The sequence below is a fragment of the Nothoprocta perdicaria genome, unplaced genomic scaffold (assembly GCF_003342845.1).
Source record: "Nothoprocta perdicaria isolate Ctin4 unplaced genomic scaffold, notPer1 scaffold_129, whole genome shotgun sequence".
Lineage (NCBI taxonomy): Eukaryota > Metazoa > Chordata > Aves > Tinamiformes > Tinamidae > Nothoprocta > Nothoprocta perdicaria.
The window spans coordinates 404,782-430,623 of NW_020454416.1; the positions used below are offsets into that span (position 1 = coordinate 404,782).

At 39.3% G+C, this 25,842-nt stretch overlaps 1 protein-coding gene across 1 annotated transcript in view; it reads right to left on the reverse strand.

The window, feature by feature from the left end:
• The window catches only part of STARD9 (StAR related lipid transfer domain containing 9), an 83,335-nt gene that overhangs the window by 36,866 nt on the left and 20,627 nt on the right, over positions 1-25,842 (reverse strand). Inside the window, exons 7-16 of the mRNA XM_026033458.1 lie at positions 11,947-12,063; positions 10,589-10,621; positions 10,441-10,502; positions 10,028-10,140; positions 5,146-5,215; positions 3,689-3,761; positions 2,735-2,802; positions 1,710-1,807; positions 1,293-1,493; positions 789-886 (exon numbers count right to left, since the gene is read on the reverse strand). Of these exons, the coding sequence (XP_025889243.1) occupies positions 789-886; positions 1,293-1,493; positions 1,710-1,807; positions 2,735-2,802; positions 3,689-3,761; positions 5,146-5,215; positions 10,028-10,140; positions 10,441-10,502; positions 10,589-10,621; positions 11,947-12,063 (933 nt within the window). The remainder of the gene's footprint in view (positions 1-788; positions 887-1,292; positions 1,494-1,709; positions 1,808-2,734; positions 2,803-3,688; positions 3,762-5,145; positions 5,216-10,027; positions 10,141-10,440; positions 10,503-10,588; positions 10,622-11,946; positions 12,064-25,842) is intronic.

The following is a 25,842-nucleotide window of genomic DNA, read 5'->3' on the forward strand; positions in this document are numbered from 1 at the left end:
TGAAGGGAACTAGTAAAGGTGTGAAGTCAAGTGTTTATTCAAATGTTGAATAAAGAACTTTTGTGAAATCTTAAGACGGTCTCCTTAAAAGAATACCCTGAGATATAGTCCTTAAATTACACCATCAGTGCAAGACTGCAGTCTCCTGCAAATGCTCAACTGAAGAGCAGCAGCTCACGGGTTTTATACTTCTAGCATGTATAATCCCAGCTTCTGATTACTGAGCTATTTGAACTTTGCTGTGAAGACACAATAACATATTTTCCCTTGGAAAATTTTTTAGCTCTCATCAGGAAGCAGTAAGAATATTTTTAGTTCTCATCAGTGCATTATCTAAGGACTACACAACCGCTAGCACACTATTTTGACAGTGCATGTTTGGGAAAGTCTTAGCAGAGTTCTTTTAACATGCCTATGGGCAGCATTGTCTGTTTATAGTTACAGGTTAAATAGTAACAAATGAGCTAAACAGCTCTGTAAACCTGCCAATATTCAGAAAAAAAAAAAAGCAGAGTAAATGTGTGTCAAAACAATTCAAAGAGAAGGATTGAAACTGAAAGGATAGAGAACATCTGAAGGGTGTGAAATTTTAAATTTACTGCAGTTTAAATCATTTAAGAAATGATTTCTATAATATCTAAGATCTTACTGAGTTTTGATCAACATGAGAAAAAGAGGAATGATTTTTATTGACAGTGCACATATACTGAATAAAGAATACACAAATATCATTAAAGAACACTCACAAAAAACTGCACAAAAAAGAAAAGCAGAGCTCAAAATCTCACCTCATTCACTCTGGGCTTATTAATTATATTTTTGGCATTAGACGCATATCTTAAGGTACTCATGGTCTCGTTATAGCTGGAGCTGGCAGGAGAGATAGCTACAGAGAGAACATAAGCACTGATATTATTAAATCTTTTTGAAAACCTAAGGTCTTTTTTAGTTGGTCATCTTTAAAAACAAAACTAAAAATATCTTGAGTGATATTTCATCCAACTCACAGATTGGTTTCTCCAGGTTATATTTACAAGTGAATAAATCAAATAAAATCATAGCTGCAGCCTTGGAAAGATTCATTTCCTATGCTTAATTTCATGCACGATCAGCACACCTTTTCCTTTCAACCCTATTACTCCTTGCATATCCTACGAAGGATAAGGATTTGAAATCTGACCGTGTGAAAATGTTCACAAGTGATATAGCTGACTTTGCACTTCCACAAAGACGTATTTTACAGGTCTAATCCCACGCAAAAAAACTTAACAACGGATAGAAACCGGACTCACTGGCAATCATAATGGTCTTGGAGTTGCCTCCTAGGCTGTCCTTGAGCAGCCAGGTGAGGATGGAGTCGCGGTAGGGGATGTAGGCCTGGCGCCTGGCCCCGCCGCTGCTGCCCGAGGAGGGGCTGCCTCCGTGACTGCTCTCGCCCTCGCTCGTTAGGGTGTTTATGCTCTGGCAGCTGCTGAACATCTGCGAATTTTGCGCTGAAAGAAAAACATGACAGAGTTCATGAAATAAGATATCGTCTCCCCATAGCTATTTAATTTTATTAAGAGTTATTACGGTTTATGAAGAAGTTATAGAACAGTTCTGCTCGGCTTCTTATTATAAACATAGATGAAGATTAAAACATAGCACACAGGGATTGAGTCCTATAGTTTTATTACTATTCTTTCAACATAAAGAATTAGTATGCTTACCTAAAGTGGAGATGACAATCCCAAGTGTAACCAAGGACTTGTTAATATTGGCACCTTCTGTAATTCGGTCTTTACAGTAACTGGGATCGGCTCTTTCACTGAAGCAGACAAGCATGGACAAAATAGAACAATGTTTAATAATTAATCAGTGTGAAAGCACCTTTCTTGTTCTTTTGATGTACAAGATTAAAAAAATTACAAGTTCTGCAGGTAAAAAGATATATATACTTTGAAAACTATAATGGGAACGTTGCTCTCAATTCAAAAAGCCCAAGCAGTCATTAAAGACCATAAGCACAAAATACTGTTGGAGACCTATCAAAATATATCTTCAAGTCTGAACTGGACAACCTCATGAAAGTGGCTCTAAGAGAACAAGTTACATTACAAAACTCTGTAAGCATGGCTTGGATCCACGGAAAAAAAAAAAATATAGATTCACTCAAAACTACTTTCTGTGCTCACCTATTTTACCTTATTGAGAAAGAAAAAATGTCACATTCTGCAGCTATCCTACAACTCCTAAGTACCATGTCCACCTTATCAAGTTCTGCCACATCTCACTCAGCCACACATTCCCCACCAAAACGTGTAACAACTGAGCTCAGGGATTGGGAGCTGCTGGAATGTGAGCACTGAGCGAGGACAGCAGCCCCGCTCCGTGGTGGGCAGCCACGAGGAGCACGCTCTTAGCCTACCCTTTCCAAGCTTGGATTTGGCAGCTCCTCTGCTAGTTACTGGAAACTTGCTACTTGCATGGTAGCAGTTTCTGAAAGAAATCACACTAAATGTCTGCAGCAGCAGCCCACCAGACCTGAGGACCGAGGAACTCCAGTGAAATCCAGTACTAAATAAAGAAGAATGGATGACAAATGCAATGTGAACTCCATGTGTCTTGTTCCCATGCACGCAAATTAGACTTATTGTTATTATGAGATTTTAAAATAATAAGAGCCAACTTCTAAGCCAGTAATACCAGTATTTGCCCAGAGCATTATCTTTTTTACCCTTCACTATATTATTACCTGCCTGCAAGGTCCACTAGGTTGATCTTGCTTGCAATTTCAGAGGGGAGATTGTTTTCCAGTATAGCCTGAAGATAAAAATATAAATAGAGAAGATTATCCCTTCTACTTCATTAATGGCAATAAAATTGCTGCCTTCTCTTGTTTGAAAATGATTATACATCCAACTGCCCCACTCTTTCTCTTTGTAGTCTTAGACCACTATGGCCAAACCTTTAACTCAACAGCTTTCTCAGCGGACACAAAAACTACCCTCTTGTGCTGATTTCCTCTCAAGAAAATCTTTACCGCCTGGTGACCGTGAAAGGCTGTCTCGTAGATCTTGCAAAGTTATTTTCCACTAACATTTCCCAAAGTTCCTTTGTAAACTATTGAAAAATCTCCCAAAATGTTCTGTGATTACAGGATGTGAGAAGTGTGAGATAGAAAAGGTCTCTTGGATCACTGAAACACTTCCCTGCCAGGGAAGGATATAATTCCTGCACAGAAAGGCTTCATTGTCTCTGGTACAGCACTGGGTGCCAAATGCTAAGGAGATGAACACAGCTGAAATGCTGGACAGAAACAAAATTTTGGTAAATCTTAAATACTTTAATACTAAGTATTAATACTAAGGAACCTAAATGAGTGTCACAAAACATAACTTTTCATAGCACTGTAGAAGAGGTATTGCCTTTGAAAGGGCTGCTTAAAACTTTTAAGTACTACTTTTAACAGTGAGTCTTTGGCATCACTTCTAACTATAAACATGCACAAAAGAACAAGAACACTTCAATAAATGCTCAAGACATCAGGCAGTGTAGGAAACACATCTGCAGTGTGATCTGAAGGAAATAAGCAACCGTTTCCACCGAGATTACTACAAGCAACACAAAACAGTGGTAGCTAAACAATGCACGACACATTGAATAATGATTTTTCAGAGAAAAGGAAGTTGGATTATTTTTAGCTAACCTGCGTGTAGTGGATGGTGAAGATAGCGTGGGACCTGCTGCTGGCGTTGTGAATGTGCGTAGCTGCTGTGATCCTAGAGAGGAGGAAGAGAAAACTCAGTCAGGAAGGTTCGTCCTCCTGCACGAAAGGCAGCCATGGTGTGGGGAGGGTGCTGAAGCTGCAGAAGGGTTTCGGAGCCCTTGCACAGCCACCACACACAACCTCCTGGTTTCACTGCTGTCCACGGGGCTGTGACTGCAGTTTTGCTCCACCAGAGAAGTGCAGTAGGGAGAGCTCAGTGCACCTGTAGCGGCCAGAGGCTGCTGTTACTCACGCAGTGCTTGCCTGCTGGCCGCCCCTGGGTGCACTGAGCAGCCCCACAACCCTCACCCTCTTACCCACCACAGCGGTGCCTCACAGCAATAAAGGTGCCCAAACTGAGGGAGCAGGAGAAAGTTACTCCCTAAGCAAGCAAGGCAGAAGCACTCAGACTAGTTTCTCACCTCCTACATTACTAGGGTAGCTGGAGGGCAAATTTACAGCACTTCAACTCTGCAGATCCCATGCAAGCATTTTCATGGGAGACTATTCGTGTCAGTCATTTCACCAGGGCATATGCTGCATGTTTCACCAATTTTAACTGTACTAATATTATCTGTATTGGTTGGTTGCTTTGCTTTACATGGCAGGATTTACAATGTGCATTTACAATGTCTTCACATCTTCTATTTCTGTAGTAATACACCCATCATAGCACTACACTGGCAGACTGATCAGAATTTTATTTCTTTGAAAAACTCTCTTTGTATCATAGAGTTATATCTACTGATTGATGCAAGTCAAAGCAGCAAAAATTAGTCCTGCTGCAAGTTCAGCCTTGGCAGTCTCACTGATCTTCTAACATTTCAACCTCACTTTTATTAAGACTTGATAACAGCCTTAGAACTGTGATTTGTATTTGTTGAATTCCCCTTTGAAAATAAGACTCTATTTCCACCACTCAAATGGTAGATGTGTGGTAGCCCTGTAGAAAAGGCAGGGGGGAAATCACTCCACTAACGCGAGCTTAGGTCATTGGTTTCACTGGCAGGCCAGTTCCCACAGTTCTCTCACAGCAATCACGTACATGATTTGGTGTAAAAATTTAAAAAACTTACCTACCACGAGAAAAGGGATGTAAAAAGCAAGACTGTTTTCAGCGGTCTTACCTTTTTTTATGCCAGACAGATGGTAGAATTTTGCGGGTAAGTCAGCAAGGGATTGGCTTTGAAGAAATATGTTAACTAACAAGTTTGTGAGCCCCTGTAGCTATGGCTATGGATAGCATGAGGATATGTGGTATCTTTCAAGCAATAATCATAAAATCTAACTTCCTATCACAAAGCATCAAAGCTGACAGTGTAAAACAGACATCTGTGGAATTAAAATGTGGAGAGAAACGTTAAATAAAGATGGGGTTTGTTTATTTTATAAAATACCTTTTAGCGATTCCTTTCTCCAGAAGTTCTACAACTTGCTTGTAGTCTGTAACTAAATGTTGAGACAGTCCTGCCAAAAATTTAAAAGGAGTTAAATCCATATTTTTCCCAGAAATTTCATCATTCACTGGTGAGTTATAATGATGGTTTATATTCTCACAGGATGCCTGCCTGTTCTGCATATAGTCTCAGAATCAATTTAAATATTTTAATTAGAATAAAACACTGAAGTCCATCCTTTGGATGCAGTGACATTAGCATTAAAATGCCTTTCACTGGCAAGCTGGACCTTTGTCCAACTTATCAGTGGAACAACTATATTTTAAAAATGGCATAGTTGAAAACTCCTCATGGAGATACAGTTATGCCACTGCTATTAATGGGGTACATAGCCTATTCTGGAGCTTGTAGCTGTTGCCTCTGGATAGTGGTTCTGCTTGCATGACTCACAGAGTTAGTACCCATCCACTGTGTGGAATATTTAGCATGTACTTAATTTTAATTAGCATTGAGCCTGCAGCACTGAGTCCTGATGCTCTCTGTTTTCCCCAGACGGTATCCAAATCACGAGATGAAACATGTGGCATTTTATACTTCCTGCTTTCAGGATTTTCAAAAATTTGATTGCATTTTTAAGGAAAAATCCTTAAAAAATACTGCATTGCAGAGCCGAGCGTAGCAGAGCAGTGGCTGTGACTAAGGCAGCCCCAGAGGAGGGCAGCACGTGGCTATGCTGTGGTTGTGCTGCCAGCACCTTGCAAAATGCAAATACCAGCACAGACACAAAATTAACTGCAGCAGCCTCAGACTTCCCATAAATCCAGCTTCATGTTTCCTTTGCATTTTCTGGTGCTAATGACTTATCATTTGCACTGCTGAGACTCCTAAAAAGAGTCCTGGAGTTGTGAGGCAAGACTTACTGTGCAATGCATCCTAGTGAAACAAGTCTTTTCCTGAACATTTTATCTCAAAGTTGGAGTCCAGGGCAATTCCTTTTTTTTTAAAACAAACAAACAAACAAACAAACAAATAACAAAAGAAACCCTTCACTCCTGCACTGATTCAAGTTTTGCTTTTGTTTTACTGTAGGCCACAACAGTGTGGATGACGTGTCAAGAGTATTCAAAAAAACGTGATTTGGATCAAACAATTTATCTACAGCCAGAGTTCAAGCCGCGTTGAATTTAAAAATTCAACATGGTTGAAGTGACTATTTCTGGTATTATTAGAGAGGTTCTCTCCTTAGATGATGATGTCTTGCTTAATTTTAAATGAAAGTGAAATCTAGCACAAAGACAGGAATTTATGTTAGTCCTTTAGCAACTGATACACAGAAAGGAGAGAAAAAAAAAGTATTTTCATTACCTACACTTCAAAAATTTCCATTCCTACAGTGCACATGCATGCACACTAACACACACTAAACACAGAATGATTTTCAAAGAAAAGCATTTCTTCTACTGCATAGCAGTGTAGCTTTCCAGCACAATAATTCCAGAAGCCGTCACATTTTCCATTTGAAAAAAAGGGCCATTATTTTTCGAACCGCATTGGGATTTTTAAATACTGAATGTGGAAACTGCCATATATTGTTCTCAAAGATTATTTTTCAGGATTTTACTTAACTGACTAAAGCAGCTATGACATAATGAAGACACTAAGGAAATTCTTACCTACCTACATTTCCATAAGCACCAGCACACTGAATCTAGCAGAGAGTTCTAAAATAATTTATTTTATAGTATGGTAAATGAAGCAGTGTGAATGGTTTTCAAGAAGAAATCACAGTGTACTTGTGGACAAAGTAATGTTGGAAAAAAACAAAACTAATTTTCAAGTACTATTGAAAGACTGAAAACTCTTCCTCGTCTATAAATCTGCCTTGGTGCAAAGCAGAATCTCCCCCAGAAATCCGCCTCAGAGTAACAAAATAGATTGCATCATTTCCTGATTTAAGAGCGGCCGATTCCTTAACAGTGCAACCATCTGTGAGGGAGAGGCTTGAACCTCTTCCAGCACAAAGCACTGAAACACTTTGAGCATTTTAAGGACTACAATCTCACAGCCTTTACACGGAAAAACGATGGACTGGAAACCAGTCAAAGTACTTAGTGTTGGGAACAGGGATGTCCTGGCTGGGCTTGTAAGTGGAAAATGCATTGCCCGCTATAACAGGGCAACAAAGCGGCCCTAAAAAGGTTAAATTACGATTTTCCCTTCTGTCTGTTCTTCACCCAAGTGCTAACAGTGGTCTGGAAATCCCTGACACCAACCGCTACCCACACTAAAAGGGGGAGCTCCTCATCCATAGGAGCTCACAAGCCTTTCCTGCAAACAGTAAACACAGATGCTTGTCCTTAATGGATTGAATCTTAGGAAATTAATGGAAAATTCCAGAGTTTTACCTGGTGCTCACTACTCTAACGTCCACAGACAGCATCCTGGCTGGAAGGGGGGTACCAGGTGAGCAGCCCTTCTACTCAGGTTGCAGATAAGCCCCTTCAATGTCACATAGCTGTTAAAACCAGATCCTTCACTGTGGTCCTGCACGGGAAGCTACACCTAAAACTGCCACAGGCTTCAGCACACAGATGGCCCTCACTGCAGAGATCAGCCGTTGCTGACTGCAGCAGGACACTACTGCAGCAGTCAAGGGCATTTTGTAGCAGTGCTGTGAATCACCTCATTTCCTCAGTTGCATGCTACTAGATCTGAGCTAGCTGCACTCCTCCCCTGCATGCTGAACACCCCCTGCTTCTCTTACTGCTACTCATTGGGATGTGAAGCAACAAATGCAGCTTGACATAGAACTATGTAACAGAGCTCTTTTATTAATCCCTCTTGCAAGGATTGCCTCAAATATAACCACTACAGTTCTTAATTGCAAAAACTGTATATACACATTTAATTTTTTATATATTTATGTAAAAGGAACTATGTCACCTGACTGCTGCCCCTAGCCACTGACGCACCAGCCTCAAATCACTTCCATTCACATGCTGCCACGCCAGCATGCAATAATCCTCGTGATGCCTTCAACAGAAATATCACTTCATTTTTCATGTGTGAGATCAGTTTTTCCAATAATGTGAATCACATTTATCACTAAAAAACACTTTTTTTTCCCTTACAGCCATTAACACAAAGATTTTTGGAGCCTGACATAAGATACAGAGAAGACACAGATTCTTTTAAGATAAAACATTCATACTGGCTTTAATAATGTGTCTAAGGCCAGCAAACATTACTTAGGTTAACAAGTTTTTGTACTTTCCTCTCATATTAAAGAAAAATCTTATTGAAAGGGAAGTCTTAAGGGATAGTTCAGAACTCTAAGATAAAATTGTTCCATTCAAAATTTTTAGTTGCGTACAAGTATAAAATTCTTATTCAAAAAGGGTAAAATTGAATTAAAAAAAAAAAATCAGAACCAGAAAAGAAGAAGTGACAGATTTAGCCTGGAAGTTTCCAGATGAGGACAGACTAGTGACAAAAGGCAAAGCAGCCCATTTGCAGACCTCTGAGTCCCCAGCCACAACTTCATTTTCTTCTAAAACACGGAAGTTTCATTATATGCAGCCAAAGAATCACTGGAGATAGAGGCTTGAGAAAAGGAGATGGAAACTGCCAAGGAAGGAAGCAGTTTAAAGACCTTTTCTTGTGTGCTGAATGAGCAGCTGCTGAAAGAAAATAATTAGTAACTGTTCCCCACCAACAATGACAGTCTCAGATAACAAGCAGGTAGAGAAAGAATCTTGGAAAGACCTCAATAAAGACCAAGTGTCTACGAACCTACTTTGCAAAGAATGATATGTTTGCCATACTAATGAGACCGTCAATGCATCTATTTTCCAAGACTCCATTGAACGGGCCGCTGATGTGTTGGGAAAGCACAGCTGAAGGAAGCGCAGCGCCAGGCAGCACCCCATGCCTGGGAGACAACCCATGAAACCCTTCCCAATTTTGCTTCTTTCAAATGGGGAACTGGTAGCCACTGGCAGGTCTTAGATGCCCTCTTGGTCCTGGTCCTGCAGGTGTCCTGGGAGCTACAGGCTTCACCCATCACTTGGTCAAGTCAAGCTGTTGTCACATCTCAGCTGAATCTCTACCGTGCAGAGAATTTAAAGAACAGAGCCCATTTACAACCTGCCCCCAAGTGAGACAGATGCACTGAAAATGAAGCTCAGACTCTTACTTTCTAAACAAACTTGCCAACTTTTGAAGCTTGCAGTTTGGAAATGACTCTTCCTACCAATCCTCATTATAAAGCTACTGGCTATGATTTAACACGCTGGTTCTGAAGAAGGTGACTTTTGACAGTCAGTGGTCTGATGCAGTCCAAGGCAGCAGGTAAGCTTTACATTAGGCCCTAAGGAATTTTACCAGGTACAATGGCCAAACTCCCATCTAAAACTATGCAAGACCCTGAAGTAAGTGCATCAGCAAGAGGTGGAAAAAAACCCTACAAGCACAGAACCAATAAGGGAGAAGAATTAAACCAAGATCGATAACTGAAATGGAAAAAATGCACTTTTTTCATCCACTGTCCTCTGCTGCCTAATGTGAAAACTGATTCCACAGAACACACAAAGCCACCCGAACGGCTGCTCTTGCAAGTTTGAATTAAGAGTGGATTTTTTTAAAAAAAATCATATTAAAACACCTGCTTTACCCTGTTTATTAAAACACCTACATTTACAGCATAATGAATGGTCTGGGACACTGTTTTATTGAGGAGGTTCAGACATACTTTAAATTGACTACTCAACACTTGCAACAATGGAAATGATTAAGATTATACCAGCAACCTCTGTGAAGAAATGTAAAGACCAGACATGCATTCACTTGAAATTCTTATGCAATTAATGAAAGTCACTCTTACCTTGTACGTAAGGACCCGTTTCAGGGTGTTCTCGGACTCGAAGGGTATAAGGTTTCTTGTGGTCTGATTGTTTTAACAGATCTCGGACACGCTCGTTATAGATTTCAAGAAAACTGAAAAGATAAGAGAAAGAAATCACATGTAATTGTACATTCAAATGTACATACGATGTAACTACCTGGATCTTTCACTATTTTTTCATGATTTTTCTGCTGATGCATTCACTTTCATTATTGCTGTTACTGCCCCCTCCCATGCAGTGTCTTTCATCTTTCCTCCACTGTTCCCTCCCTTGCCCCAAAACTATCAACATATGAGAAAACATAAGCAAACAAAAAACCCCTTTGCTTTCTTTGATTAGAGGGATATACTTTGAAAATGTTCACACCATTGCACAGAACAGTGACCCTTACCTGACTTTTACCCTGCAAGATGTTGTCTGGTTTGAGTAATCATCCTTCCTTGAAAAGAGGCCCTGCACAAATCAGAAGCTGCTGTAAATTTTAAATCTAACGCGAAAATCTAACAGCTTAAATGCAAGTGAAATAAAAAGATAAGTACCTCACATATACGAGGTGTCAACCCAATCGACGCCTGTAAATAACAATAAAATTAATATATTTGCTTTTATCCTTGCAAAATTAATTTATTAAATGAAAGCCAAGTTATAAGGACGGAGAGTGCAATGACAAAGCAACAACCCCGTAGGGGATCACAGTACAAAGCTCTCTGGGGTGCAGTCTGGAGCAGTGCATGGCAGGGCACAGCTGAAGCACCTTGCACATAAAACACTAAAGGAACTAGCGAGCTGTGCAATGTCAGCAGTCTTAGCCTCAGTAAAAACCCCATTTACAGCTAAAAAACCCCACCATTTTAGAGCAACTTAGCATCAACAAGAAGCAGAGAGATTTCATGTGCTAAAATAGTTTCTTACTCCTTAGCACTGAATTTTATAATTCTTCAGTTTAACAACTTTTTCAGGGAGTTAATCTTGACTTAAAACCAACAGAGAACCAAGCCACAATTTAACAAAATCCTATTGTTGATTTTAGTGAAGGGGGAAAAAAAGATTAATCCAGACTATCAGGGAGAAAGAAACCAGGCCACACTGGCCTTTTTCTTCTCCTTGGGTTTTGAACAAATTTTACCCTTGTTTAACTTTTTAAACTGAATCCTCTTAGGGACAGGAAATAGAGGCTCACTTGTGCAAATTCTTAAATAAAATCTCTCTTGTTTAGGGGTAACTGGCATTCTCCAATAATCAAGAATAAATACAGGTAAGGATCAGATCACCTTCTGTTGCAGCAGAGCACAGGAACCCTTAACTCTCTCCCTTAGCAGTACTAAAATGCACTTTAAAACGTTCATAGTAGCCAAGTGCCTTAAAATACAACAGTTTGTACAAACACCATTCAAATTAATTTTAAAACTGGAAGCAAGTATAGTTTCCACAAAGACTAGCTTCTGCAACCAATAAATGTCTCAAGCAGATGATGAAGTCTGCTACAAAAATATACCCATGAATTTCATCCTTTTTCATTTGTGAAAATAATTTAATTTCAGCATGGCTCAGATACCAAAAAAAAGATGTTGTAAATGTTGTATTGTCATGAGCTATGTGCTTCAAAAAAACTAGACACTTTCAAGTGTATATTATTTTTTGTCTTCTAGCACAGCAGTGCTAGAAGTTGTACATGGTAAGATGGTTATCTAAAAGAAACATTTAAATTATGCCCTATTTTCTGCCTTTTTTTTTTTAAGTTGATGCTACATTATTTACCTAGACATTCACCTCTTATTTTACATATTCCATATTCACCTATACACCTCACCCCAAACAGCACATGCTCAAGCAGTACCATAGAGCAGGCTTTAAAACTACAGCTAACCCTGTCATGGAAGCCGAAGTGGCAACTCACAGGTGTTCCCATCATGGTGTAAGTTTTTCCTGAACCTGTCTGTCCATACGCAAAGAGGCAGATGTTGTATCCTCTAAATGCACCCATCAACACAGAAGTGCCGAGGTCCTGAAATACCTGGAAAGAGAGACCAAAAGAGAGAAAGCAGCCTGTGAGTAACATAAATCCCAGGACACATCCTGCATTACTTAATCATTCAGCTTGCCTATCTCCTCATGGATAAGGATTTCCTCTATATTTATCTTTTAATGCATCACACACACAATATACTTGCTGGACCACATCCTCAGAACACCAAAGCCAGGCTATCGCTCAGCTGCAGGAACGCTTGGTAAAAGTTTCCTGTCAAATGTACATTGGATTATGTATATACAGACATAAATATGAATTATTTGCCATTACAAAGCTTTAAAATGTGTTTTAAAAGTCCAAAAGTGCACCAAGAAATAGAGAAGGGGTTAAAGAATGGAACAGCACAGAAGAAAACTACTGAGAGGTACTTGAAGATGTCAATCATGTGGTGAGACTAGAGAACAAAAGTGTGTAACTGAAGAGGAGGAGGAAGAAATCTTAGCCCTAGAGAGGTCAGCAGCAGCAGCTTGAGTGGTGGCATCAAAGGGGACATAAAAGAAGTCTAGGAAAAAAAATAGAAAGGCAAATAATAAAGTTATATATACAAAAAACGTCTGGAGAAAAAAAAAAAGGAAAACCAGAATGACAATGGTTTCCAAATACTGCAGGTAACAAGTGAAAGCTGCATTTGATGTGGTAATGGGAAAGGAAAATGCCTGTCTGTACAACAGCAGAACAGAGTTACCGCAAAATATTCTCTTCAAGCCAGTATAAAACCAATTCTTCCGTAACCACTTCAGATATAAATATTCCCTGGTACCACAGCCAGAACTGATTTCCCTTATAAACCAAGTATGTACTAGAAAGTATGAAACAAGATCACAGGCAGCACTTTGTCCATGAGACTTGCTTTCCGAGTTGTGGGAAAATGGAATAGCAGGAATGGGGGGTTGCGTTGTCTTGGAGGCTGCCTGTAACATCTGTTTTTACTTACATTCCTCCTTTCTATGGAAAAGGCCACTTAAAAATAGAATTTGAATAAATATATCAAACTGCTGTGATCCCTATAGCTTTAATTTGGCCTAGATCACTGGGATTCAGGGGTATCTCTTATGTGAGGAGTGCATAACCTGCCCCATGCTTCTGAGTAAAGTGGAATCCTGCAGCGTGCTCCCAGTCTTGCAGTGGCCTGATTTATTGTTTTGGGGCTTTAATAATCTGACTGTATCAGGCCACAAGAGAGCACAAAATGCACCCTTCAATCGTGCCAACACAGCTCCCGCTTCTGAGCAGAGTCAGTTTTTGCAGTCCTTTGGGTAACACTGATGGAAACCCACTATTTGCTCTCAAGCAGTATTAAAGAAAGAGGCCAGCCCCATATTAACAGCATCAATCTAACACAGATTTTTTTTTTCTATAAATTAAAGCTATTTGGAGTGTTAATAAGATCAGTGCAAACTATTATTATGGGATTCTTGGCATGAACCATCTATTAAGCCAGGACATAAACAGGTCCAGTTCTTCAATGCTGTGTGGCCATCATGATCAGCCTCATGAGTTCAGAGGCTGTTTTACTAATCCTTTACAGTAAATCTGTGCACTGAGCAAGGACCCAACAGGGGCTCACGGCTAATACTCATTAGCTAGACCAAGCTGCAACTACTATATTTATATGCATACATATACTAGTATATGCATGTACATGTACTAGTATGCTGTATATGTGACCCCCACCTCCCTCTTCCCCACTGTCTCCTGCAATTCTTCATGCCTGTTTCAGCACTTCGCAGCCCTCCATGGCTTCCTGCCACCCTACCACATGTATCAGATCCATGATAAACTATCCTTGGTTCTCTGAGTGGGACAGAACACGTCCTGCCATGGGGGAGAGGATATGACCGACCGGCCGCTTTAGTGGCCCAGGATATAACGCCACACAATCTTCACAGGCAAGCAAACCTGCAGTGCAGCACAGCAAGGGGAGAAACCATCCAGAGATGAAAACTGGAATCTCAGATCTGCATTTGATTTCCAGCTCTATTGCTAAAACTTTCCTATGACACCAGGCCAGGCACTTCACATTTTTATGGCTCTGTTTTCCAAGCAGTAAAGTAGGAATAAACTATAAGCAGAAAATTGTGAGACATTCTCACGTGTTCGTAAACCTTCCCCCCTGCAACCTTCACTTAATCTCATCAGATTTCAATTGTGCCACCCATTGCGCTCTGTCCCTTTCCAGATATGCTCTGACTAAAGAAATTTGTCCTCCAAACCCCATATAAGCAAAGCTCTTTTGCATTTACTCTGTATAAAACATATGGGCTACCCAGATGTTTCAATGCAAGTATGTTTCAGATCAATCCTTTTTGAATTTGGCTTTAAAGAAATATACATTACTACAAAATAAAATAAGTTTGAAAGCAATATTATAACCCTACAATAATAATGTATTAGAATTTTGCCAATTTTTAACTGAAATCATATCAAAATCTGTTTTTTCAGGTAGACTAGTTGAGAATAGTCTCAACTTAATCAAAGAAGCGTCTTAGTTTTAGTGTACTGAAGACGATGGGATCTGCAATTGTCTCTCCAAAGAATGGAGAGATGAAGCACAGCAAAAAAAATTATGGATCATTTAAAAATAAAGGAGAAATACCTAAAATCACAGCTTTTTCTGTACTAATGTCCAGACATCTACCAGCATCAATAGCCATAAATTATACTAGATGAAGTCCTAAGATTCATCACTTCAGGACGTAAGTGCTAATGTATTTCATGATGTAATGGGTGGCATTGTGCCTTCTCTATGTCATGGAAAGGAAAAAAAAAAAAAAAAAAAAGGCTTCTTCATGATTCTTCATGATTCTCCTGTGTTTGGCAATGAAATATAAATTCAGAAAGATCAGTTATTTCAAAGCACACGGGCTGGATATGGCTTCCTGCAGAGCACGTGCTATTTGGCCAAGACGACTATATCTTTGCTAGATGCTTGACTCAATGTGGTTGGCATTGCGTAGGTCTGTTCCACGCAAGAAGATCCTCACAACAAACCTGTAAGGGCTTTGCTATGCCTTGCTCTGCCCTTGCTGAGCTGCATCTGGTACATATCCCATGGCTATTTGTCAAACATTTTATGTTTTACTACCTGCCAACTGTGCGAAGAGTAGAAAAAGACGTCCTTCTGAAGAAATTTAGTGCAGCCTAATCATCACTCCTGAGTTAATCCTGTTTAAAGTGAAAACTGGAAAAAAAAACAAAACAAAACTCTACGCTGTATATAGTCATATAAACTCAAATTTACTACAGGTGAATTTAACGTGCTGCTCTGCAAAAAAACAATCTGCATCTCTCTCATAAGTAAAATCACCACCTGCAGACAGTTTAGATGACAAACCAAAAGCACAACAAAATTTAAACTCATATATAGAAGTCTGGATTTACTATCTATTTCAATAGAAAACCAAAAGTAACAACACAGAAGAGACAGATAGAATTATGAGTTCCTTTATCAAGAATATCTGAAAATTTTAGCCTTTCCAACCATGCAGACTATTTTTAAAATGACACATTAAAAATACTAATGAGAAATACACTTTGCATTATTAAAAGGCACAAAACTATTTTGAGACAGTTAATGGAGTCCACGAGATTTTAATGAAAGAATATCACCTGTCCAAAAAAGCCAGCAATAGCTAAGTGATAAAAGAAAGTTTTTCTCGCTTTTGAAAGAACACTACCATAGTAAAACCTTCCTTTTTTTAGAAATCGTGAATATGCTTCTAAGCGGATTTATGAGTAAGGAAAAGAAAATTTTTTACCACCATGGGAAGAATATTCTATTCTAATCTCTTCCAATTTGGATGGCAGAATCAGACATCTTTTTATGGAGCTAAATATGCTGGCCTCAAAGTCCAGATTCATAGTGGCTTTTCTGCAGCTTGCTTAAATAATGAGTTTTCAAGATACTGAAAAATACCTTATTTAGTTGCCTGTAAGCATATCACATTTTATCATGAGTCTTGCGTGTGCGTTAAGTATGCATAGTAGACACATGACTATATACTTCTTGTGTAGCGCAAACAGATACTTGGTGTGCTAACGCCAAGAAGCAATAAAATATAGCATGGAACGCATCCAGTCAGGCACCATAAGCTGCAGACATCTGCTATTAACAGTGATTGTTTGGGACTCCAGTACTTTACACTGAAATCTTTGCTTGGCTGATAAAAGTGTGAAAATTATTTGTTTGTTTTAAAAGTCTATTTCTTTTCAAAAATGCATATTTATTTTAATTTTACAACAAAAGTTGTAGCATTGTCTATTTCCCCAACAACCTGAGTGCATTATATCTACATATGATTTTTAATGGTCCTTGTCCTCTTAATTGCTATCAAACTAACAGCCTGTGCAATAACGTCTATAATCTTCTTCTTCTTCTACATGAGACATGCAATATATTAAAGAAATGTGTAGACTGATAGCCAGTCTTTTGAACCCAAGATACAGCTGCAGATAATTAAACTCTCCTTTAATGCATGTGATTCAAGCTAATGCTGGTGAATCCTGAAGCATAACCAGGATATGTTAATACCAGCATCTTAAACTTTGACTTTTCATTAAACAAATATGCATTGAACAGATGAACAGCTAGGAAATCAATGACACAAAACATGTATTTTATATTGGAACTGCAATGGATTTTCTTTTTTATTTCATAAAGTATTTATTACTTCAAGAGAGGCTTCATCTCAAACATAAAGGGGGCATTCTAAGTGGCACAAAGCTCTGGCAAAATGAATTTCAAGTGTATAAAACTTTCCTTTTGTAACCCCATCAGAACTTGAGCTGGAAAAAGGAAATTAAAAAAAGAGCTGTTTTAAACTATACTATGTTGTCCATTGTGCTTTGGGAATAATTTGGGAAACTGCAATACATGCCAAGTTGCAGTAATATGGAAAAGAAAAATTTAGGGCTTCTCCAGGGACAGCATGCAATGCCTGGTTTGCAAATTTAAGGGAACAACATTGACAATAAAGAAATATATATTTATGTAAATATATTTAGATATTTAAAAGACTAAGATATTTTAAAGCCTAAGTTTCTGGTAAAAAAACACATGCATTTTGTTTAGATTCCCATGACTAGGGTAGGACTAGCCAGCTCTGACTGGAACACAGGCGGAAGGATGGGATTAGAAAGGGAGCTTTTGGCAGTGAAATGGTTAATATTTAACATCAACATTAGGAGGAGATTCATTTAATCTTGGAAACTTCAGATATTCCAAGGGAATTAGTCTAATCTAGGCAAACAAACAAACAAAAATAAAAAAATGCATATTAACTTTAAATATACAAAATTCTTTGAATCAAGTAAAATTACCAAGCCTCGCAGGGACAGTCCATAAACATTAACAAACAACCCACCAAACACAAACTGCTTGCACTGTAGGATGCTAGACTACGTGAAAGGACTAAAATCAGAGGACTAACGTAAATTCCCACAAGCTAACAGCTGGCGGCAAAACCAGAAGAAACTTCTTTTTTCTTACACAGCACAATTTAAAAATAATCTTTAAAAGTCCTGCTGATTTAATTAAAGGGGAGAAAACAGGACCGCAAGCTCGATGCTGCAAGGGCAAATGGCCGCCGCGGCCTCCACCACAGCTCCTCACTGGCAGGGCTGCCACCCGCGTTGCAACCAAGTTCTATCTAATTAAACTGCTGAACGGCATTTAATGTGGGAAAACAAAAATCTCCATGTAGCCAGGCAATAAAATAATTGAGTCTTGAGCCTTTCCTTCCAGAATATTGGGAGCATGGAAGCAGCCAGATGGACTGCCAGCACAAGGAAGCGCGCTCAGCCTCTCACGTTACCTCAGCGGCCTTGGTCTGGTTGGATCAAAGCACGGGAGGAACAAACAAAAGCGATGGGCACCGGCTGGGACTATTTCCTCTCTCCTGTGAAGAGCTTCACATCTTAGATCCCTTCTTTTTGTGCAGTCGAGGGGCTCTCAGGCTGGTGCAGGGTCTGCTGCCAGGAAGCCTCCTGCACACCCAACCCTGAATCCTTGTTTCGTCCATGCTTGGGATTTCCCTGGGAAGGATGGCAATCGCGGTGGCTTTGCTCATCCTGGCAGCTGTCATTTTTTCCAGTGGAAAAAGTGATTTACTAGGTGTGTTCATGTACACAAATACACAAAAAACAATGTAAATTCAAGCTTGATTAAGGCACCCTGGTCACCCTCCTGCCCTGGCCCCCATGCAACTCCATGCATGTCCCTGCCTTAAGAGCAGAAACCCCCCTAAGCAGCTCTTACTATCCTCTCTAAATGAGGAAATTAAATGTTGTGATAGCTGCTAGTTGTTCTTTATACTGAATTATCTCTCTCGTGCAACAAAGAGAGGGAGGAATAAATAAAGGGCAATAACGAAGTTATAAATATCCTGCATTCTCTCCCACTGCAGCTCGCTCTTGGCTAGGATCCTAGGTCATTAGCGGATGTCTGGGATTTCATATGAAAGGAAAGAACAGCAGCACAAAATTAGTACACTTTATTGTTTCAGGCAGCAGTGACAAATATTGATCCTCAGCTGCACCTCTGAAAACAACTGCCCGCTAAATTTGAGACAACAGAGAGAAGAGGGAGAAGAAAAATCATCTCTTGACTTTATTACAAGAAAAAAAAAATAATCATAGCAATCCCAATTTTTCTGCTATTCAGTAAGGGCTAACAATCTTCTGCAATAATTGAGAAGCAGCACAATGACATTATCAGGATAATATTTCAGCTTTTGTCCCATCATCTGGAAATTGGCATTCTTCTCATGTATCAACTAATTCAAGCCGACATTGCTGCTCTTGGATCATCAAGTCGTAAAATTACCACACTGGAAAACAATTTTAAGCCTATAAAAAGTACTTTTCTAGTAATAAATTCACTTCTTCACTCTCATAATAAGAACGGACAGTACTGCTAAAAGGAAATAAAGATGAAGAAAAGATATGAGGAAATACTGAAAAGAGCAATTCATATCAGTGGATCACTCAAAATATCCTACCAGCAGAAACTAAGATGCACAGGAGACTTTACTGTAAAACCAGAGGCAACAACTGAATTCCAAGAGTATCTGAAAAACAGATTTGACTGCACGTCAGCTGGATGTAAAATCTCCAGAATTTGGCATAGTTTAGCCTGGGTGAACACGTGAGCAGGTCCTCACAGAATTTATCACTCCTTGGACTCAACTGCACCCCAAATGGCAATTTTTGACAATTTTACAACTGTGACAGCTTTTCAAATGAGATATAGTAATTGTTTCCATAATAAAGTCTTCTGAATTTTGTATTTTATTTATATATTAGTATAAATAAAAAATGGAAAAATCATAATCTAGAAATAGTATTTTTCCCCATTTCCATTGAAAAATGACTCTTAAGAATATTCCCCAAAGATTCTTAAAAACATAAAAATGAAGCACTAAAGAATGTGAATACTGTTTGAAATTTAAACTGATGCTTTCATTGTCCAAGCTCAGAACATCACAGATTTAGTAAAAAGGAACTATTTCCAAATTTGATATTTTAATGCTCAATTGTGCTATTAGCAGAAATCATAAAAAGGGGCTCCAGATGCCTTCCAACAACACAGCTTCCCTTCAAGGTTACAAGTTAATACCCTTTTACCAGCCAACATTAGGATTAAAGACACTGCCCGCAGCAAGTGGCAGCAGTTAAGCAAAGCAAACAGGGCTTATTGGGTGCCCTTATTCTGGTGCACTGGTTGTCACATCAAGTTCAGCTAGTGAATTTGACTCAAGTATTAACAGAATAACTGAATGAAGAACTAATCTCTGACCTTATTCTACAATATATTTTTAATTCTAGACAAGTATTTTGCTTGTAATGTGGGATGCTAAATAAGCTGCAGTTTTTTTGTTGTTGTTAATGATGTGATGTGTAAACAATTCTTTTTACGAAATGACCATATGAAACAACTGTTGCTATTTTAAGCAGAAATCTTTACACTTAACTTGTGGCTACATAATTGGAAGGATGAGAAGATTTAAAGGATATTTATTAGTAATCTACAGCACACTTTATTTTTGTCTTGCAGAGGAGAAAAAAATTAAGGTTACTGCTAATTTTAAGGGAACAGATTTAAGGCTAAATCTGTCCTGCTAGCTATAGGGATTATTTTTTCCCCCGTTAATTTCCTTAAAAATAAAGGACTTCCAAATATACAAGATGCTAGACATAAAATACATGCTTTCTGGTAGGAAATGTTTTCAAAAGGATTAAAAACAAAATCTGCACACTTGTACGAATGGAGAGATCCTTCTGTTTAGGGAGAGTTTGGAGCTGCGCTGATTTGACGGAGAATAAAGCACTTTCTCACTTTATATGTTTTTAGCCATTTCCGGGAGAATCCAAACAACGCGAGGTAATCCAAGGTCACTTCCGAGTTCAGGCAGAGAAGTCCTGGCACTTTATCCTCAGCAATTTGCTAATAGAGTCTGCCAGGGCCGGTGGTTGAGTAAATTGTTAATTCTGCCCTTTGGCCAGGCCAGCTGCCTCTACTCGCTTCCAGCTCGCAAGCACCAAACGAACTGCCAGATCCAGAGGTGCCACGGATACAGCAACTGCTCACATCATTAGAAATACCACATTACAAAAATGCTAGAATTAAGTTTCTTCTGTTTTTGCTTAGTCTGGATGTTGTTACTTCTCCACATCATCCTTCTCTCCCACATTCACTTCACCCCACGCCAACACCAAAGCCGGGCTCTGCACACAGGGCACACAGCCCAGAGCCTCCAGCTACGCTCTAACCCCAGGGCAACGAACAAGGTATTTTACAACTACTGCAAACTGAAAAGCGCATATAAAATACCTAAGAAATCCAGCGCTCTCTACAGCAGAACATAATGCCATATGTTTTCAAAGAAAACAAAAAGCAGAGCCGCTAAAAATAGAAAACAAGCAGGCATCAATAGCAGGGAAAACCTAAATCCCAGTTAAGCCCACAGATTTCTTTGCCATTGCAAGGCCAATAATAAAGCAAAATCTTCCATATTATCAAGCTCAACACAGACCCTTTGGCAAATTGTCAAATAAATTGCTTCATAACATCATGACAAGCCATATATTGTGATAATACTGGAGCTGCCCTCACATACGATATAGCCAGGAAAAAGTCCTAAAAATATTCAGAGGGTCACATCCTATTGTCTAAATTTGTCTAACTACTGTTTGTCTAAAACAGCATACTTTTGCCAGTGACTAAAGAAGTGCATGACAGTTTTTTAGTTTAATGAGACAGGTAAAAAATTTAATAAGATTTTAAAGTTGAAAGTTGCAAATATATATTTTTTTCTTTACAAATTTAAATCTCGCACTACGCAGCACATTAAAGTGGCAGCACGAGGAATGGGAGAAGTGTGGGTAAGAAACTGAAAGGTTTAAAAACAAAAGGCACTTTTTCCAGGTTTATGTAAATACTCTTCTGCGTGTGATTTCCAATACTTGATACAACACTCTTCCCGAGGAGGTATATATTGTCACTTGTAAGTTGCAAGTTGCACTGGAAATTCTGGCCCCGAAAAAACTTACTATACTGCCCCTATGTCAAATCTGTGCAGCATAAATACACACCCCATCACTTAATTTTTAATACATCTGTCTTGTTCTGCTGAACTGCCTCAGGGAGCACTGGCGCCCTGCAGCGGTGCCGAGCTGCCACCATCAGCACCGCTGCTCAGGCCATTCTCTCCCTTAGGGGGAGCACAGCTCTAGCTCTGATGCCACCAGCACCGCAGCTGCTCGAAGCTGCTTTTGGTTTCCAGGAGTGCTGGTTATGGTGACTGGGTGCTGAAGTTTATGGGCAGCTTTGAGATAACTGTGCTATTTACAATGACCACATATCTCCAAGGAGACTCCAGCAGGTTCATCCAGGCTGATTTTAGTGGTGTGGTCATGCTTTATCCCAGGGCAGGATAAAGCATGACTGGATGCAGCTCGCTTTGGAGCTCACATGGGGTTTCTCATGGGGGCTTGAGGTAGTTGAGAGGGCTGCATGCCAAGGGGTGATCAGCTCAGCAGGGCACAGCAGTTTGCAGAGCAGGACAGAGAGGCTGGAATTCTCCTTTTCTGATTGGATTTCTTTGCAAGTATCATCTCATAAAAGTGGAATTGGTTAAGGCAATCCAGCAACAATAAGATGAAAACAAAGTGCAAGTGGGATGTGTGAGTGACGACTGCAATGACAAGCTGAAATCTCCACTAGCGGTTAGAAATCCAGCAGAGTGTAAAAGTGAGAAATCACGTTCAGAAAGCATTAAGTAGTAGTATAATGATGAATGTAAACCTACCATAGCCAACAGTCTGGCAAGCAGGTCAAAACTCTACTGATTCCCCACACATTATAACCCTGGGGAATCATTCAGCATCCCCAGCTTTGAGGAGGCTCTGAAAGAGGTCACAGATGGAAACTGTGGACACACCAGTGTTCACTTGCAAGGCAGCATGAAGCCCTCAACCCCAAAAGAAAATGCCAAGGGCTGAAATGTGGGGTTAACAGCACTGTTTAACTTCTACAGATGCAGGAAAAGAAAGAAGAAAAAAAAGAAAAAAAAAAAAAACCCTATCAACTCCAGCTAATGGAATGAGTAGGAAAAAAGGCCTTCTGATCCCTTTCACTCTCTATTTCAACTCAAGACTCCAGTGACATTCAGCTGCAGAAAGTCATTTACATCCATGATAGATGGAATAGAAAATGACATTCCATATACTGTGGTAGGGAATAACCTTATGCAGATTGCATGCAGTAGGAGGAGGGACAATTGCAGCTTTGTGAGCACGGTCAGACATAGAAATGGCAAGCAAAGAGAAGGACAGGCAAGGAGCTGCAAGTAAATTTCCATAACTGTCCCCAAATCTTTGTGTACAGACTAACTGCACCTTCCGTGCTTTGAGAGTTGAGATCCTGCTGAATTGGAATTTAAGGAAAAGAAATTATATATATATATGCACACACACATCTATAAATGCATATATGCATTATTAGATATATATGCATAAATGCATATCTCTCAAAGGCTACTTAACTTTAAGCATGTGTATCCCATTCTCCAAATCTTTACTTCAGAAAACTTGAAAGGAATTGATAAGGTTGCTCATTTTCAGAACAATGACATTGAACTTTCAGGGTTTTTATTTCCCATTTCTTATGGCTCTGAAACAAGATTATATTAGTAATGGCTAAAAGAGATAAGGGTGCTAGCTGTCAAAGAAATAAAATGCGACATTCTCAGACTGCCAACTAGATTTCCCAATTATTACACAAATGAGATGATTTCTGGCTTTAATATACTGGCTAGAAGCAAGCAAGAACTTTGACTTGATTAGGTTTAAAAAGGAAGTCTTGCGAACGAGAAAAACCCACTGCATCAGCAATTGATCTTTATCAATAATTTCTCTAGATCATTCGTATCATTCCACTTCTTTCCTCCTATTTCAAAGCTGCAATGAAAAACACTCTTGGTTCTAAAAAAGTTTCAGAATTAAAAGGAAAACTACACAGAAAAGAGACACACAAAGATAAAAGTAAATTCCATATTCTGCTTAGGCAATGAAAAGGTCATTGAATGCAGACTGATATATTGCAGAAGTGGAATTGTTTTCTACTAGGAAACAGGTTATAAGATGCAATTATTTGAGCGGAACCTCAGGCACAACATGCAGGACCTGTGGGCATCAGCACCAACACTCTGGGAAGGTGGAGGGGACTGCAAGAAGTCCAAAGCTGCAGCAAGGCAAGCGGGACCCAACACTAATGACTAAAGCCAGACCTTCCTGCTCTACAGAGGACATTCGTGGCTGGGCTGCTCCTGTGCCAAAGGGAGATGCATTTTCAGAGCACTAAATAAGGACGCTCTTCTGATTGCACGTCCAAGCTCAGGATGAATTTTTAGCCATACAGCCTAAGTTCACAGAAGAAAAAGAAGAAGAGCCAGAGGTCTAATCAAAGCATGTGCTCCTTCCATCAACATTGTTGAAGCTTACTTTAAATATATCTTAAAGGATCTACTAAAATTAAAAGACATAGACAGAACCTGCAGAACAATTTTCATCTCGGAAAGCTTAAGCTACTAAAGCTAGAGGTATAAACTGTCTTGCACCAACAATCTGGGCTTCTTTTCAGCCATATCCCAAAATAAACAAAATCCTAGAAGAGGTGGACAGTACTTTTCCAAACTATGGAAAAAGTACAAATAATAAAACCTCCAATAAAGGTATTCCCAATTTATTCCCAATAAATAAAGGTATATAAAGGTATTCCCAATAGCAATGCCTGCTATTTTCCATCTCTACTTCTTCACAAGACGAAAGCTCTCCACACCCACAGATACCAGTCTACTGACTCATCTACAATTTTTTTCAAAAAAAATTAAAAAATAAAAAAATAGAAAGAGAATGAGAGTAATTAATTCTGGACTTCACTCTCACAGTCCTTAGCTTTATTTTCCAGACCCAAGATTTCAAGTGTAGGTCTCTCATAAGAGATAAGGCACATACTCTTTAGAGTCTTCAGAGTTAATGTTCCAAGACTCATTTTATTCATCTTCACTCCTTTCTCATCCAATTCAGGAGCACTGCCAACAGAATCTATTTAGCACAGTGAAACAGAGATGTTAGTTTTGCTTTTCACAAATGGGCTCTCAAGGGCAGACTTTTTGTTGATAAAAACAAAACAGAACCGGGAGTCAACACGCAGGTGCTCAGATGCAGCCAAAAAGATGATTCATTCAGTTTGTCTTCAAGGCCACACACACAGACATAATTCTCTGACATACATTAGTTAACAGTAAAATACAAAAATTAGCTACTCATGAATATACACAAGTAATTGAAAGCACAAAATTAAAAAAGGACTTTTTTGGCTATAAGATAAAGAAGGAATTGTTGCTCATATCCAACACTTCTATTAAACAGGACTCGGGCAGACCAGACCAACGGGGTTTTCCAAAAACCAGCTACTTACAGATGCAAGTCCAATCTCATGGCTGCAGCACGTCAGAGGCACGGCACATTTTCAGAAACAAAATGGTTATGCTGAACCTGACCGCAGCTGTTGGCACAGATGCATCTCACCATTCAGTGCTAACACAGCCCTACCCAGCCACATCCTCCATTAACCAGATAACTGCTAGGAAAAAGCAAAAATAAACCAAACAAAACCCATCATCAACTCCCCTGTATAGCTCAGAAGTGCATCTTCCAGTAATTATTTGCAGAACAATATGATCATGGAAACTTGACTATTGAAAAATTAGTCAATTAAGTTCCCAAAAGGCCAGTCTAGCAAAGGCCAATCTCTTTTTTTAAATAAGAGATTGAAGAATAAACTAGTCTGGTGCAAAACTGATCTTAAACCAACCCCTACCTTGAAAGCACCATGAATATGACCTTCCATTCTATGAACACTCACACTGTAGAAATATGGGCGGACAAACAAGAAAGTCTGTTCGCAAAGGGGAAAGAAGAAATAAGAGATGGGCCGGCATCTGCTAAACCCTCCAGGAGAGGAAGCCTCAGAAACAGACCATTCTATTTCAAAAGGCTTATAGTCTTATCTATGTAAGCAGTGGAAAGCAGCTACAAACAAAATAACTGAGTATCAGTAGTAGCAAATAAACCAGATTTTGTTTATTTCACAGTTTATCACTCTCTTTTGGTTTGTTTCTCACATTTAGCTTAATTCTCATCTCAGCTTCACATTCAAAATACATCTTCACTAAACTATAGTTGCATGTCTATACATACCAG